The sequence below is a fragment of the Bactrocera latifrons genome, unplaced genomic scaffold (assembly GCF_001853355.1).
Source record: "Bactrocera latifrons isolate USDA-ARS-PBARC rearing strain unplaced genomic scaffold, ASM185335v1 scaffold_173, whole genome shotgun sequence".
Classification (NCBI taxonomy): domain Eukaryota; kingdom Metazoa; phylum Arthropoda; class Insecta; order Diptera; family Tephritidae; genus Bactrocera; species Bactrocera latifrons.
The window spans coordinates 564373-581872 of record NW_017535219.1 but is presented as its reverse complement, the minus strand read 5'-3'; the positions used below and the strand labels follow the sequence as shown (position 1 = coordinate 581872).

General features: G+C 34.9%; 4 protein-coding genes across 4 annotated transcripts; all 4 read left to right on the top strand.

Annotated features, from left to right (window-relative positions):
- The first annotated feature begins 770 nt into the window (after positions 1–770).
- On the top strand, positions 771–2240 carry LOC108967044. Its single transcript, XM_018930258.1, has 4 exons — positions 771–822; positions 915–1064; positions 1129–1523; positions 1588–2240. Exons 2-4 carry the CDS (start codon positions 942–944, stop codon positions 1868–1870), a joined length of 801 nt encoding a protein of 266 aa, XP_018785803.1. The 5' UTR covers positions 771–822; positions 915–941; the 3' UTR covers positions 1871–2240.
- A 487-nt stretch (positions 2241–2727) lies between these two features.
- Positions 2728–3989, top strand: LOC108967041 (venom allergen 3-like). The gene is made up of 3 exons (XM_018930255.1): positions 2728–2946; positions 3012–3403; positions 3586–3989. The coding sequence occupies exons 1-3, from the start codon at positions 2809–2811 to the stop codon at positions 3929–3931; spliced, it is 876 nt and encodes a 291-aa protein (XP_018785800.1). The 5' UTR covers positions 2728–2808; the 3' UTR covers positions 3932–3989.
- A 1138-nt stretch (positions 3990–5127) lies between these two features.
- On the top strand, positions 5128–6218 carry LOC108967040 (venom allergen 5-like). The gene is made up of 3 exons (XM_018930253.1): positions 5128–5265; positions 5329–5720; positions 5879–6218. The coding sequence occupies exons 1-3, from the start codon at positions 5128–5130 to the stop codon at positions 6216–6218; spliced, it is 870 nt and encodes a 289-aa protein (XP_018785798.1).
- Positions 6219–7175: 957 nt separating this feature from the next.
- On the top strand, positions 7176–8569 carry LOC108967039 (venom allergen 3-like). Its single transcript, XM_018930252.1, has 3 exons — positions 7176–7374; positions 7438–7829; positions 8119–8569. Exons 1-3 carry the CDS (start codon positions 7237–7239, stop codon positions 8456–8458), a joined length of 870 nt encoding a protein of 289 aa, XP_018785797.1. The 5' UTR covers positions 7176–7236; the 3' UTR covers positions 8459–8569.
- The last annotated feature ends 8931 nt before the right edge of the window (positions 8570–17500 follow it).

The window sequence follows — 17500 nt, the reverse complement described above, 5'->3', positions numbered from 1 at the left end:
TATCGCACATTAAATCGGGTCGATTTACAGGGAGTCAAAGAAATCGGCAAAATCGCGTATGCGGAAAATATTCTATGGGTCATTTTGAACAACTTTGCTTTAGTGACTATGAGTCTAAAACCGGTATCAGTGAAAGTTACTACGGAATCTGTTAAATCGGACAACAATTTCGCATATTTCTCATACAACCGAGTATTCTGATTTTTCAGACTTCGCAATAAACATAGTTTCTCAGGCAAAGCTGTTTAGAATGACCCATAGAACACTTTCCTCATAAGCCAGAAAACGCTTGTTCTTACAACCACTGACATAAATATATGTATATACAATACAGCATATGTACACATCACAACTCGTATCATTTGCAGCTCTTGGACATTACTTGAAACATTCCTTGCATAAGTATTTTTGTAAAAACCCAGCTGTGGCGACATTCTGAAAAAACGCTGTTGGGGTAATATAAGCCAACTAGAAGTATCTTTCAAGTTGAAAATAAATATAGTACACATATTTCTTTACACATACTATTTCTTTGTAGAACGCTTTAAACTAACACTAAAGAAAAATACTTCTGTTTGAGAAATGTTTTGACAAAACCACATTACAGCTAAAACAACATATAAAGTCACACATACATATGTATTTATATAGTAAATCAGCCAAGCTATGTTAAATGAACAATCATGAGGCTTATATTGAGCTAAATAAATGAAGGCACGAGTCAGACAGTCTGTAGTACAGTTACAGACAAGGCTCTTAGCTCAGACAGTCTGTAGTTCAACTTGAAGCGGAAAGCCGAAGAATTAGTTAGATAGTAATTAGGTGCGTGAATAGCCATGGACCATCAACTCGAAACCATGACAACAAATACTTTCGTTTTAGTTCAATAAAATTCTAAAATTTTCTGCTTTCAGTTAACCTAACCCTGATAAATTACAGCTATGTTTCGTCTATGCTTGATTGTCTTGGCAATAACTGTGCTTGGTTCGACAAAAAATTTATTTTGTACACTAAAGTGTCTAAAAAATGGAGCGCAACACGGCGCTTGCATAAACCCGAATGCCGTAAGTGCTTACTGTGCACGAAAATTATAAACTTTATAAACAAAAAAAAAATGAATTTTTTCAGCGACTAAGCGGCGACTGTCCACCAACGACTAGAATGCTCAACATGAATACGAATGGCTACAAGAAATTCCTACTAGACCAGCATAATCAATTGCGCAATATAATTGCAGCTGGACGCGTAGCTAAACTGCCGAAGGCGAATAAGATGGGCGAAGTCTTTTGGGATCGCCAATTGGGTTTTCTCTCCGTCTTTAGTAGCAAACTTTGCAGACTTAGTGATCCGTATTGTTATCGTACTGGTTTGCTGCCGAATCCGGGACGTGTTGCCAAAATATTTCAATTCCCTAACAAAAGTGAAGTCAAGCCAGCTAATGTGAAATTGAAAATTGGTGAATGGTTTAAGGAAATCAATGAAACGGCCAACGCCTTCGAGAATTTATTTTCACCGTTTGCGGAGTAAGCAGCACAAAATCACATTTTGTTATCTTTTAATTTTGTGTAATCCTCATTAATTTTATAGAAAAGTTTTGAACGCCGCGCACATTATCCAAGAGGAAAATAATCGCATTGGTTGCTCCATGTCGCAATGGACGAGCAAAGTTGCCAATGAAACGCTTCTGCTGGTTTGTCTCTATGCAACCGATTTGAAAAACAATTCACCACTATATTCTGTGGGTCCACCGGCCAGCAAATGTGTCTCAAAACGAAGTATTTTATATAGCAACCTATGCAGTATTAATGAGAATTATGATTATTCTGAAGGCCTAACGCAGAGTATAAATACACATGCAACATTTCTATAACACTTCTACAACGGGTTCAACTCGTGGATAAACAATGTATGGTGGAGATCAAATATCAATAGTCGTGTTCGTTTTGTCACTTCTCTGCTTGCTATGTTTAAGCTCTACAGTGAAAGTCTAAATCGATTCTAGTCATAACCATATATTTTTAGATATATACCAGATAGCTTTATCAGATATATAACTTAATAATTGGTTACACCTAAGATGGAGAGTTTCGAAAAATGCGTTCAATTGGAATTTGCTATAACAAGCATATGAGCGACGTACTTACTATACTACCGACTATTATTTATAAGTTTTTTACTTACATTAATGCCACTTCCATAACAGCAAATAAAATTAATGGAAAAGTAGGCTGGCAGGAAGACTAGCCCCACATCGAATCGACCTCAGTTCCCGCTGCACTTTTTTGGCAATAGGTGGCGCTGAAATCCAGATATGCTGATATCATATTTAATTCAGGACTTTATATGAATTTAAAGAAATTCTTAAGAACACAATTTCGAAAATTAAAAATTACTTATTTAATATTGACTTAATAGCATCACTCTTACTCAAGTCTAATTTAATAATAAATTTAACGAAGAAGAGTAAGTAATGTTAATCGCATTACAATATGTTTTGAATGCCACATATTACATAATGGTTTAATACTTTAAATGGTTCCCTAAATATGCAGCTGTTTAAGTATATAGAATGTTAGTGGAGTTCAAGAAATTAGTAATTATTTTTGTAAATAATCAGAAATAATACACAAACATATTTTTAATTAAAATATGCTTTCATTTATAAACCACTGATGTAAACTTAAAACCTGAGTGAGTTTAGTTTAAATTTGACTGAGCTAACAAACGCTACGAAGACACACTTCCTCTGCAATATTGTGAAGTAAAAGTAAAACAGTTTTCTACAACAACTTAATAATAATTGTTGAAATGAATATTTTACCAATTCTTATTCTGAATACACTAATGCTGGCATTAGGAGACGAACCTAATGCCGGCACAAATTACTGCAAACTTGCCTGTGAGAACCCGAAAAAGACGCATGCTGTCTGCGCCAACAGAATGCAGGTAAAACATAAACGCAGTTCACTTCATTTATCATATATTTTATAGTGATTTTTGTATCTTTCAAGAAACTAATCGAGAACTGTCCACCTGATGCTAAGATCATGCCATTAGATGACATACAAGCCGTCATATTAAAATTGCACAATGAACGACGTGACTTTGTGGCAAGCGGCAAAGACGAACGACTACCGCCCGCTGCTCGTATGGGTGAGCTATTTTGGGATGAGGAATTGGCCGACTTAGCTGAGTATAGTGTAAGACGTTGTCTTATCAGTGATCCACACTGTTATACCACGCCCACATTACCCAATCCGGGACGTAGTGCAAATATTTATAAGTTTGAGAAAATAGAAGTGCCATTCGAAGAGTTAGTGCCGTCACGCGTAGTTGAATGGCTGGAAACATCGAGAGAGTGTACAGCGGAAATGGCAGCGGACTTTCCAGAGAATCCGGAAGGGTATGTACTTATTATATACAGTTAAACAATTAACATATCTGCTACTAAAGATTTTAGATTGTTTTGTTATTCATCAATTCATCATTTGCGGCTCAAAATTACGAACCCTTCCCTTAATACATAACTAAGGCTACTACATTTTTATCTGAGAAACAAACACCTTTTTCGTTTTTCGCTTTCAGGCATGTCGACTTCTTCGGTCGCGCCATAACGGATAGTAATAATCAAGTCGGTTGCGCGGCATCCGAATGGGTCAAGAAATCAGATAAATACTTTCTATTAGTTTGTCTCTATACGAATGACGTGAAACCCGGTAAACGTTTGTATAAATTTGGTCGACCTGGCTCGAGGTGCTTAACTAGCTATAGTGAGCAGTACAAAAATTTATGCAGCATCCATGAAAACTACAATATCACTGATGCAAAGTACGAACGTAGAGCGCTTTCCGTCTTTAACCCGATTAACAAAAATGCAGGTAGAACAGACTACAATGCACCCGAGGGCAGTATGTGGCAGTTAGTGATTTGAAGAGAGACTAACAAATTAAAAATATATATTTTTTTGTAAAACGTATTATAATATATATTTTATGTATGGTATATTTGATTATTTCGATTATTTGAATAAAAAATGGCACTAAAGCCTTTACTGCGATGAGATTAACTGTGTCGCTGATACTTCGAAGTAAGGCGCCTATAACTCAGATATATGTTATTCTAAGAGAGATCATACTTATTGGGTAGTCGAAAAAGTCTTTTCGTATTTTGTCATTCAGCATGTAACGGTTTTGAACAATTTGAAAAAGGCTGGCTACAACGACACTCGAAATTTGGATACTACCGATTTAGAGACCGAAAGTGAAGCGACAATAATGTGCGAAACAGTACATAGTCCAAGCGTATTGAAGCTCAACAAATGGGCGGAAAGCCAGGATTGACGGCTCGAAAGGTTATGCTGAGAGTTTGGTGCAATTTGAAAGGAATAATTCACTATAAGCTGCTTCAGCCAGTTCGAACCATTGATTGATACTACATTTTACTGATGAGACTAAAGCAAGCAATCGAAAAAGCGGCCAGAACTGATCGCCAGAAAGGGGTTCGTCTCCCATCAGGAAAACGCTAGACCATACTCATCTTTCATGACTCGCCAAAAACTGGCAGAGCTTGGCTGGAAAGTTTTGATGTTTCGGTCAATACAGAACTCCGTTAATAGAGTAATGTTGGCTTCAAGAAAAGCCTGTGAAAATTACATGTCGCATTTTTCGCCGAGAAACCAGAAAAGTTTTACACTGATGGAAAAATGGCAAAAAGTGGTTGACCAAAATGTTACATATTTGATTCATTAAATATAAAAAAATAAGTTGAAGTTTGATTAGATATACCAAAAGACTTTTTCGACTACACAATAAAAATAATTCATCAAACATGCACAAAAAGTGTATTCTCAATATTATTTAGTACTCAGTATAGCTTGAATCGTTCGCTAACCCTATAAAAGCAGCTGCTTAAAGGTATGTTGAGAAGTAGACATCAAAAAAATGTATGCGAAATAATAAAGAAACACATTTTAATTAAAATATTTTTTCATTTATACACAACCGAAGTAATATTGAAAGCCTGAGTGGGTTTAGTTTAAACTTGATCGATCCAACAAACGCTTCTTACTTCTACAGAAAAGATTACATATTACTATTATTAAGCCTGAGAAGCCTAAAAATTTTTAAAATGCATACCTTAGGAATTCTATTATGTAACGCACTAATAATCGCATTTGCAGCTGCCCCAACAACTCATACCGATTATTGCAAACTCGGATGTGCGTTGCCCAACACCGAGCATGCCGTTTGCGCTAACAGCGACAAGGTGAGTGGGAAAAGCGTAATGCACGTCTTAATGTACTTAAAAATTATTATTGCTACTTTTAAGCAACTCATTGAGAATTGCCCATTGGATACCAAGATCATCTCATTAAATGATATGCAGTCTGTCATATTAAAATTGCACAATAAACGCCGTGACTTTGTGGCAAGCGGCAAAGATGAAACGCTACCCCCCGCTGCGCGTATGGGTGAACTATTTTGGGATGAAGAATTGGCCGACTTAGCTGAGTATAGTGTAAGACGTTGTCTCATAAGCGATCCGCATTGCTATACAACGCCAAAATTACGCAATCCGGGACGTAGTGCGAATATTTACAAGTACGAGAAAACAGAAGTCAAATTCGAGGAGTTAGTGCCGTCACGCGTAGTTGAATGGCTGGACACATCAAAAGTGTGTACGCCAGAAATAGTTGCGAAATTTCCAGAGGAAACACAAGGGTAGGTATACAGTGAGTAAGGAGCATAACTGCTATCATAGATTCTTAGGGCCAGTCCAGTCGTAGATTGATTCTGTGTTCGCAACTGAAATTCGAACCTTTAGTACAATATATAACCTTAATATTTCTCATCGTTATCTAACCTTTTTTCGTTTTGAGGCATGTCGACTTCTTCGCTCGTGCCATAACTGATAGCAATAACCAAGTTGGCTGTGCCGCATCGGAATGGGTGAAGGAATCAAATAAATATTTTCTCTTAGTGTGTCTTTATACAAATGACGTGCAGGTGGGTAAAAGTTTATATAAATTTGGACGACCTGCCTCGAGCTGCTTATCGGGATCGAGTAGTCAGTATAAAAATTTATGCAGCAGCAAAGAAATTTACAAAACTGATAATTCAATGCACGAACGTAGAAGCGTTTCGGGCTCTAACTCGTATCGCAAATATGGCACAGATTACAAGGCACCCGAGGGCAGTCTTTGGCAGTTAGTGATGTGAAAAGAAAGCTGTTTACTTAATATATTACTTACACACTGCATTATAGGTATATTTTATGTTTGATATATTTGGATTGGTACTTATTTCAATAAAAAAAATTTCAATAATTGTTTATTAGTTGGAAGCTATACAGAACCTGGTGAACCTGTATTTATTATTGCATAACTCTATCAAAAAAAATAGAAAAATGTTTAGATAGAAGTTTATAAAATATGGGTTATAATTCCACCAATTCTCATAAAGTTCCACCAAAACTAAGTAGTAGCTCATTTGACATAACTTGAAGGAGGTATTTTTAGTTTACCACAAACAACATCTAACACTCAGAAGGAAATGGTACAGACCCTATAAAGTATGTACATTGTATACAAATGACTACCGTGATTTGAGTCGAAGAATGGAGGCATGTGTTGAAGTTCACGCAAGTGATGAAAGTTCTCTGAGGGCCATTCACTTGGGAGTGACCAGAAACGATTCTTTTACATATGGCTCAAGCAGCTTAAGCAGCTCACGGCAATATAAACTGAGCAAATAAAATCAGGCTTAAGGTATTTTTAGACTCACTTTTCGGTTATAAAAATGCATACGAGTATGGTATTATAACTGTTGCTATATGTAGGTTCAGCCGAAGTTATAGTTTCACGATTCAACTCTTCTCTGAAATACGAGTTATGTTTTGTGTAAAAATTTCTTTAAAAGTTAGCTGGTTTGAGTTCACTAATAAAAAATTGTGTGGTAATCAACTCAGTACTGCCTTGAATACAGTGAAGCTTGAAATATAATCGGAAAGCACAGCTGTTTAAAAGTTAACTGGAAGTGAAATTCAATACAATAAAATTGAAATTCAATACAATAAATGTGTAATTAAATAAACTACTAAAACAAATAGAATCAATTAAACTTCATTCTTGCAACCTTTACAAGCTCACGTTCAGTTTTCTTTCGGTTGAGCCGGCGAGCGCTTTACTAATTACGAAATCATTGCTAAACCTGCGGAGAGCAGATTAAAAATAGCAAAATGAATTTGTTAGAACTTCTCATTTTAAATATGCTCATGATGGCAACTGAAGTTGCTTCAAAAACTGTCATCGATTATTGCAAACTTGGTTGTGCAAAACCCAAAATGCAGCATGCTGTTTGCGCCAATCGCGACAAGGTGAGCAGGAAGATATAATGAATACTCTTTATTCTATTAATAAGAATTATAATTTCTTTAAAGAAACTTATTGCGAATTGCCCGAAAGACACTAAGATTTTATCATTAGATGGCATGCAGCATATCATATTACAGTTGCACAATGAGCGGCGTGAATTTGTGGCAAGCGGTAAGAAAGAGTTGCTACCGCCCGCTGCGCGTATGGGTGAACTATTTTGGGATGAGGAATTGGCCGACTTAGCTGAGTATAGTGTAAGACGTTGTCTCATAAGCGATCCGCATTGCTATACAACGCCAACATTACGCAATCCGGGACGTAGTGCAAATATTTACAAGTACGAGAAGACAGAAGTCAAATTCGAGGAATTGGTGTCGTCACGCGTAGTTAATTGGCTGGATACAGCGACAGAGTGTACAGCAGAAATAGCAGCTAACTTTCCAGAAGATATACCCGGGTAGGTACATATTATGTATAGTTAGTAGGTAAGTATATAAGGAAGGAGCATGCTCTACTCTTTAACCAGTTTCGCCACTGTGTGATAGTCGTGAATTCACTTTCGTCGTACTTTTGGTCAGTGAAAAAACTCTCAAAAAATTTTCTATGGTGCGTCCGGAGACGAGCAAGTACAACGCTTTTCATCTTTTTTGAAGCCGAAAAATGTATATATATTTTTACATTTTTTATAAGTGAGCCACATACAGCGTAATTTTTAAGTATTTTTGCTATTTGTCGTTTCTGTTCAGACATGTCGACTTCTTCGGTCGTGCCATTACTGATAGCAATAACCAAGTTGGATGTGCCGCATCGGAATGGGTGAAGAAATCGAATAAATATTTTCTTTTGGTTTGTCTCTATACGAAAGACGTGCAAGCGGGTAAGCGATTATACAAGTTTGGACGCCCTGCATCTAGATGCCTGTCGGGATCCAGTAATCTGTACAAAAGTCTATGCAGCACTGAGGAAGACTACAAAATCGCTGATGCAATGCAAGAGCATAGAAGGCTTTCGGATTTTAGCTTCTTTTACAAAAATGGCACAGGCTACAATGCACCCGAAGGCAGTCTTTGGCAGCTAGTGATGTGAATTTAAAATTTCTATGTTCTAGCATATAAACATATATAAGAATTTGTAGTCGTTGTAGAATTTTGCAGTTAAAAATTGTATTGGAACTTTTAATTAGAAGCTTGCATAAGATTCGAGACATGGAAATATATTGCGCTTCAAATAAAGAAATAGTAAAGGTTTATTCTTTTTATTCTTTATTGTTTATAGTTTAGTCTTTTTTCTATAAAAATCCATAAGCAGACTAACCATTGTAGAACTTGCTACATAACCAGTAAGTGGTTTCCGATTAAGCTTTTATTTATTATTTCTGAATGAACTTTATATTGGGTAGTCGAAAAAGTCTCTTCGCATTTCTAATCAAACTTCTTATATTTATAATATTGTAAAAAATACGTAAGCGAATACAGGTGTGTACCATTTACGAAAAAATACGAAATAATTTAACCAATATAATTCGCTAAAGTCAAATTATTTATCCTTTTATCCTTTCGTAAAATCTTCCAGCATCTTCGCATTTTTTACGCAATTTCTTTTATACCAATAATATGAAGATTCGGTAAATGGTACTAATAACAAAATATTTATAAATTTCAACTAAAACTTCGAAATAAAGTTTAAGTGAAATAAATTGCTTACAAAGTATACAACCGCGAGGTGGCGCTGAATATTTATAAATAACTAAACATTCGCTTAATATCATTATTTATTTGTCAAATATAGCATGGTAACTCTCATAACAAACATAAATTGTCCCCCCAAATAGCAAATGAAGAAGGTTGGGCGACCGCACTGTTTAGAGCGTTCTGCATCGCTTCGAAGTGAACATTTCCATCTTATAAAAGCTTTCCACGTCACCTACTTACATAACTAAATACTGAACACCCCAGAGCATGCTGAAAGGTCATGAACTTTAATCGCTGACGATTCTCAGTAGACGCGCGCCATATTCAGTAGCGCCAGCAAAACATTTAATGCCTTAAAGTATGCAGCATTTCTGTTCAACTACTTAGACTAGAAAAACCTTGTAGACGCTGCTTAAAGTATTATATATTTGAACCGGTATGCTGAAAGAAAGCCAATGAAAAAGAAGAAAGAAAGAAAAATAAACCTGCTGAAGCTCAGAGTTTAGTGAGCCGAGGTGGGGGGCGTATAGCAGCGAGCAATTTAACAACATAGCGCGCATTGACTCAATTGTATATGTATGTCTGTATATATACATGCCTAGATAAGATATAGTGCTTATTTATTGTGGTAGAAAATATGCAATATCTATACGAACAGCTGTCTGCTGGCACATTTGCAGCTCAACATGGCCTTGTGTGTGTGTGTGGGAGTGTGGGTATGTCGGGAAAATCGATTGTACTTGAAATTGACATAGCGAGAAAATCATAAGCTGGCGCAACAGCAGTAATTCCCACAGATAGCAATATGCGCTAAGTGAATGAAAATCATTTGCAGAATTTTGACGCAATACTGCTGCAGCTGAATACCGCTTAAGTCATTCAAGGCTTAAGCAGCAGGCAAAGCGTGAAAGAAAGGCAACGTGGTAATGTATGGTTGATTGTGTTTATAGCTAAGAAACTGCAGAAAAATGCATGGTTGAATGCTCTTAGCTTGATTAAGGCACATGTGACACGGAATGGAAAGGCATGGCGAATAAACTGTCGCAGACTTTATTGTCTAAGTGCAGCTAAATAAGAGAAATAAAAAAATTAGTTGAGCCATTTGTATATCAGCTATATGCTTTAGTGGTCTGATCTGAAAATGTTTTCCAAAATTTGTAAGATTGCCGTGGATAATAATCCAAGTCAAATTTCTTGAAGATATTTTGTCAAATAAAGATATTTGCATACACAGATTTGATTTTTATCGAGCAATTTGTTTGGCAACTACATACTATAATGCTCCGATTTGAACAATTTCTACTGAGGTTATAGCCTTTGATAATAAGTTTTGCCAAATATCGTGAAGATATCTAATCAAATGAAAACGTTTTCCATACTAAAACTTGATTTTTATTGATCAGTTTGTATGACAACTATATGTTATAGTAGTGCGATCTAAAAAATTTCTTCGGAGATTGTACCATTGTCTTCGATAATAATTCATACCGAATTCCGTGAATATACCTCATTAAATAAAAAAGCTTCCCAAACAAGGACTTGGCTTTGAACGTTTAGTTTGTATGACAGCTATTTATAAGCTATAGTGGGAGAAAAGGTTGCCTACAGCATTTCAGCTTGTTATCTCAGAGAGTGAGTGACTAGTTCGCGTGTAAACAGACAAACATTAGCTCGCAAGTTTAATTTACAGCACGAATTGGATATCAATCATTATATCGGCAATAAGCAAATGTTTTACTTAAACAAAATTGCATAAAATATCACATGTATATTGAAAAAACATTGCATTGGAAAAAAAAACAAAAAGACATGGCTTAAAGAATTAGAAATCACGCAACAATTTAACGTCGCAACTGTCGAACACGCCGCAGTTTGCATATTCGGCATATTTCGGCAGTCGGTTTTTTTTTATAAATTTGTGCATGCGTGTGGGTTGTTGTACTGTTACAGCAGGAACTCAACTACAGCGACAATCAAGAAATGTCACTCATACGCCATGGCCTGACAAGAGTTTATTGACATTTTATTTGTATAAGTTCACACTATGTCGATCAATCTACACACCAGCTGATTTTACTGCTGATTTTGAAAATAGCACAAGGGAAGATTGCTGGCAAAATATAAAAAAACAACAATAAACAAAAAATAAACATGCCAATAAGCTGTAAGTGGATAAGATTGCAGATTTGTATGACGTGAGAGAAATAGACAAATAATTTATTTAAACCAAAATCTTCTGCGATTGGATTGTATATGTAATAATTTGTTTTCAAATAGCAGCCAGAAATAAATTAACTTATTCCTACGCAACATATGATTAACAAATAAAAGTTATAATAATAAAAATTAAATTTTACTTAAATTAAGCTTACTAGGTTTTCAAATGCACTGCTTGAACTATTCCAAAGTATCTGCCGACTTGTGACCTGACTTAAATTAAAAGCATAAGTGAACAATTGGACTCAACTGCCCACTTGGTGGCGCCAAAAAGGATGCATAAAACATGACAAAGTTCTTATTACTGACAGCAACGGCAATTAAATTAATCCGTAATGCGACAACTTTAAGCAAACGCAGACAGAAACAAATGTATTTTCATTATATATACCAGAGTGACAAAAACAGTTGCGTTGATGTTGATTGATGTGGCCACACTGCAACTACTAAGTATTATTATATACTATATACGTATATGTATATTAACGTTTGTATTGATTTTACTATGTTGTTGTTGGACTTCGACAATAAGTGAAATAAGAAGAAGATATTTTGTTAAATAAAAAAAAAATGTCCATACAAAAAATTGATATTGATCGTTGAGTTTGTACGGCAACTGTATGGCATGGTGTAGCGATCCGAACGATTTCTTCGGAGATTGCATTATTGCCTTGGAGAATAACCCATGCCAAATTTCGTGAAGATATCTCGTTTAATAAAAAAGTTTTCTATACAAAATTTTGGTTTTAGTCGTTCAGTTTGTAAGGCTGCTATATGCTATAGTCGTCCGTAATGGTAGTTTCAACAAATGAGCAGCTTCTTGAGGAGAAAAGAACGCGTGCAGAATTTACGAACGATACCTCAAAAACTGAGGACTTCTCGCATATACATACAAATAGAGAGACTGATAAGGTAGATCGACACAGCTGAACTTCTGAGTTTGCCAAACTAAATTTAACCTGTTCAGGGTATAAATACATCCATTCTATATTGGCAAAAGTGAGTAGTTATAAACTAAAAAGAACTAGTTTTGAGCAGGTTTAAGTCTTATTCTTGTATATTGTGTATCGGAAATAGGTCTGTGGATCAACCTCAACTAATATTCGCCATATTTTAAGGAATTATTTTGTACATTCTACTCAAAACTTACAGTCATAATTAAGCTTTATTTACTCTACTACTCAAACTTCAACTGAATTCACACTAGCAACTAGTCACACATTTATCTCTCTGTATGCAATAGAGCACAGATTCACGCTTCGATTAAAGTATTCGGAGAAGCAAGAAACGTTGCATCCGAGAAAGCTTTTTAGTATGCCGGCCATATTACGCTTTACTTCATCGACACCGATTCCACATCTTTTCGCTTTTTCTTTCGCAAATACTTGACTACTCATTATGTCTGATTCTATTTTTGTTCTTATCCGTCCATTTCTGGCTGTCCTCACTCACACCTACACACATCAGGAATTTAAGTATTTCTTTCTGTTTCTTTGCTTTTCCTTTGAAGCGCTACCGAAAAGCAGTAAGTTACATTACGCGCTGCTAAACGGCTTTCCATTGCTCACTTTGGGTTGGCGCGTTCTAAGCGCCATTTCCAACACCAACAGCCAGTCGCACAAATCATAGCTGCTTATTAGCGCTGTTGTTGTTATTTATGTTTTTTGCTTTTGTTGGTGATAATGGCTTTTTGAGCGTAAGGTTTTCTTTGAGAAATGCGTCGCTGGCAGCAGTTATCACACAAGCACATTAACATAGATTTTGCAAAGTTTAGCGATTTTTTCTTATAATTGTGATAAGATCTAATTAGGATGGATAACGTTTAAGTAAGAGTAGAAATAAGTAAAAGTAGTAGTAGCGGTAGTAGTAGGGACCAGACTAGCATAAATGATGAGCCTTTTGGTGCTTTTGCCATATAGGTCAGCATATATCTCGTACGAGATTAAAGAAGTGAAGACAAACAGGAAATTAAATCGTTAGAAGAACAAAGAAAACGTTGAAAAAATTTCCGAAAAAGGCTGAAAGAGAGGTTTCTGATATAAAAAAAACCATCAGTAACTTCAGAAAACGTTTTCTATATTTACCCGCCTTTTAGCGAAGACACATACCAGAACTTAGAATTAAAATGTAATAAATTAATTTCGAAAGGCATGACGAACATTAAATAGATAGAAAAAATGGAGAAAAATTGCATAAATAGCCGATATTTTCACATATGTTGAAGAAATAGTGCTACCAACAGAATTCTGGTATCAAAAATGGTATTTCGGTATTTAAAGATAAACTTTGCCACGTTTTTTAGCTAAGGCACATATCAAAAAAATGTACTACATTAACTTTGAAAGGGAAGTGGGGCACTAAATTGACCGCAGAAAACAGAAAAACTTGCAAAATGCTGCTGAAAACATAATTCATTTGATGTTCCTGGCATAGAAAGTGCTTTGCAGAAATTTCCAAAATCGTTACCTACATTTGGACACTTTTAAGCGAATACACATACCAGAACATATAATAAAAATATACTAAATTCATTTCGAAAATTGATGGATGAAATTTGTTAAAACACGAATTAGCTGTGAGTTCACATTTATTTAAGATAAAGTACTATCTACGGAATTCTAGTAACAAGAACGGCATGTCAGTATTTAAAGACAAATGTTGCCTACACGTAGGGCTTAGGTTAGCGAAGACATACACCCAATTATAAAACTATTTCCTCAGCTTCAAATTGCCTATGAAATAAATTAATTTTTATATCTTTTAATGAATTCCAAAATCCGAAATACAATCAAACTCCAGCATAAATTATACCTTTGGTGCATAAATCACATAACCCAAAACAAGCTAGTAGCTAAAACCGCCACAATACCATTTCAATTAACAGTATTTGAACAGTATTCCTTCAACTGCCAGTCTCTCTATTTCAAGCTTTGTTCCTGATTCTTTGAGCATCAAATAAATTTGCATGCATTAATGTTGCGTTGATTAAAACGCAAAGGACGGTACATACAAGAACAAAGTCCGGAACACGGCCCGGTATGACAAATTTATGTTGTTGTTAATCTAAAATATACACAAGCGTATTTGGTAGCTAATTGGCTTCGTTCGAATAGACGCGTGTTCGAAAGGGATGACAATTTTTGGTAAATCTCTGCAGTTAAGGTTTAACTAAATGTATATACTTATTTTTATAGGGTGCTCTTTTGAAGGTATACGGGTTAGTTGCGTATTTTGATAGTTGATTTAACAGATATCCCTGAAATTCTTTATGGTATATGAGATTATAGTTGAAAAATCATTCCATTTTTTATTTTTTGTGCTTTGACTTTTGGTTAATATAAAACTTTAAATTTTATTTAAAAAATTAAAAATCATATGCAGATATGAATTTGCATTAACTCAGACATTTTTCCATAAAAAAATATTTTTTTCATAACTTAAACTGGAATCTAGCGAATGTGTTTTCTATTATAAATTTTTATAGTTTCTGAAATATATTTATTTAACTTTATGTTTACCATCAACACTCAATTCTGAAAAAAATGCGTATATGTTATGGCGCTTCAGTTTAATAACCGCAAGAACCACAAAACATTTATAGCAGATTGAATATTGTGTTATAAGTAATCATCTTATAGCACAGTGCTCGATTCAAAATTTATTATAACCATGCTACTTCCTTAACTGTAGCGCAAGACAGATGCGTTAAGCCGAGAATTTAAATATACATTTCGCATCTTTCTGTGAATAAATTATTAAAATTTTGGTAATAAAAAATTTTCGTATGATCATATTTACATAACATTATAGGAAACTGAACATGTGGTCTACTTGTGGAAAACTGTTAACGTTGTTCAGACATTCACATCAATTTTTTTTTTAAGTTTCTAACTAGAAAAAGTAAAAACGAAAAAAAAATTTTAAATAATAAATTGCAAAAATTTTATTTTGTGGAGTTGCCACTTTTCAATTAAAAATTTTGAAAAAGTTAAGAATTGTATTATCTGTAGATTTATAAACATTTTACGTTATGTAGTTGGACTTATTTCAATGAAAAATTTCGAAAAAGTTCTTTAAGTATTAAATAAGAAGTTTTAACTTAGACATTGTTTAATGGAATTGCCTTATTTTTTACTATAAATTTGGAAAAAGTTTTCAATTATAATATCTTTATCCATCGAAATATATTAAAAGTAAATTTTTAGAATAAAATGATTTTATGGAGTTGCCACTTGTTTATGAAAAATTATCCACAATTTTTAAACTTTAAGCATGAATGCATATTCACAATGTCACTCATACGCCACGTCGCACACGCCGCCAGAAATCAGGTCGCTTCATATGCAGCCTAAAAATATGCTATAAAAAGTATAAAACACAAATACACACCACTACACACACGCAAAGCCACACCGCAATGTGAGCAAACATGTGCTGCAAGCGAGCGCAGACAAAACTGTGGCGCGTTTCTGCGCCTAAGCGCTCACTTAAGTGCCATAAGCAAAGCAATACACGCTCGCCGCAAAGCTTACTAAAAATCCATTTCAAAGCGATTTCCCTACGCAAGCGCACGCCGCAGAGAGGACAATAAAACACATAACAACAATAACAACAGCGATTATAATAAAAATGACGGTATTGTCGAAGCAAGCAAAAATTAATTCAAATTCGTGCGAGTTTATGTAAATTTGCTTTTATCCCAAAAAACACTGTTACGCAGATGGGCGTCGAAGCAATATCAACAACAATAACATGTAAATCAGCTGAAAGAGATAAATCGAAAGCGATGAAAACAAACAAAACAGCAACAGCATAAAAAAGGACAACAAATAAGCATGACTTGCGAACGCCATAGATATTTGTAAGCGCTTAAATATGTGTGTGTGTATATATGTATGGATTGTAAGTGAAAAGCGCCTCGGATGAAAAATGAAACGCTATAAATGTGAAACCAGATGGCGTACGCGTGCGTTTACTGCCATTGCCGCTTCCGTTGGCTTTGTCATTGTCCTTTTTAGTGTCCTAGGCATGGCCGAAATTTCATTATCCAGCATTTTTGCGAACGTCAAAGTAAACAATAAAAAAATTGTCAATAACGATGACGAAACGACGAGCACTAAATGCCGACAATGCGTACGTGGGCAGCGCAACAACAAGAACAATAACAACAACAAATCAAGCAACCTAATGGTATGCATGAGCAGCTAGCAAAAGGTGTACGCTGCTGTTGTAGGCGGGTTATGTGTATGTGTGGCGCGTTAGTGGTCGCCTGCGACGTGAAGTCAATAGCTGAATGCATAAAAAAATAACGGATTCGCGTGTTTCATTTCATTTGCACAAACAACAATTTTTGCCAACATAACTGTATAAATATATACAAGCAGATAGAGGTGTATGTAGGAGTGTGGGCGCTGGACTGTGTGCTGGAGTATATGTCAAAATCAATTTGCTTAAACTGTAGCGTCTGTCTGTGCGGCAAAGTGGTGTCAGCTATGCCGCAGTAAAGGAATTAATTTAACTATTGAATATTATTAAGGAATATTATGTTTTCCATGTGCTTTCAGCTTTGGTATGACTACTTTATGGCAGTTTTCAAGGCAATAAAGGCAATATTCATGGGATGTAGGTATAATAGATAGCTTGATTGTCTTAAGTTAGATTTGCGAAGAGCTTAAATAATTAGTTTATATACAATTATAAAAACAAAATTATGAAAACAGTTAAAGTATAAAATTTTTTTAACAAATTCAAAAATTAACCGAATTTAAATTTGTTTCACGATTTAATAACCACCTTCTACCTGCTTCGTACACATTTAAGGGATTACCGCCTGAATCAACCAAATAATTGCACATACACATGTACATAAAAAATGTTTTCAAAGGGCCTAAAAGCAACTGCCTTTGTCATGGAACTGTCACCTAAATATTAACATCAATCAATCAAATAGAAATGAGAAGGTAAAAGTGCGTAAATGGCCAGGTGAAAAGGAGATACAAGTTGTATTGAATTTTTTGCCAGTGGCTGTATTTATGAATGTCCATTTACTTTTTGCACAACACATTTGCACACTAAAAAATATGTATAAGCACTTCATTTTGTTATGTATGGAATAAAATAACCATAAAAGGTATACGTAAAGCTCTCGAGATCAATAAAAATACTTTTGTTTTAATAAAAAAATGTTTTTTTTATTAAAAATATGAATATATATAATTGT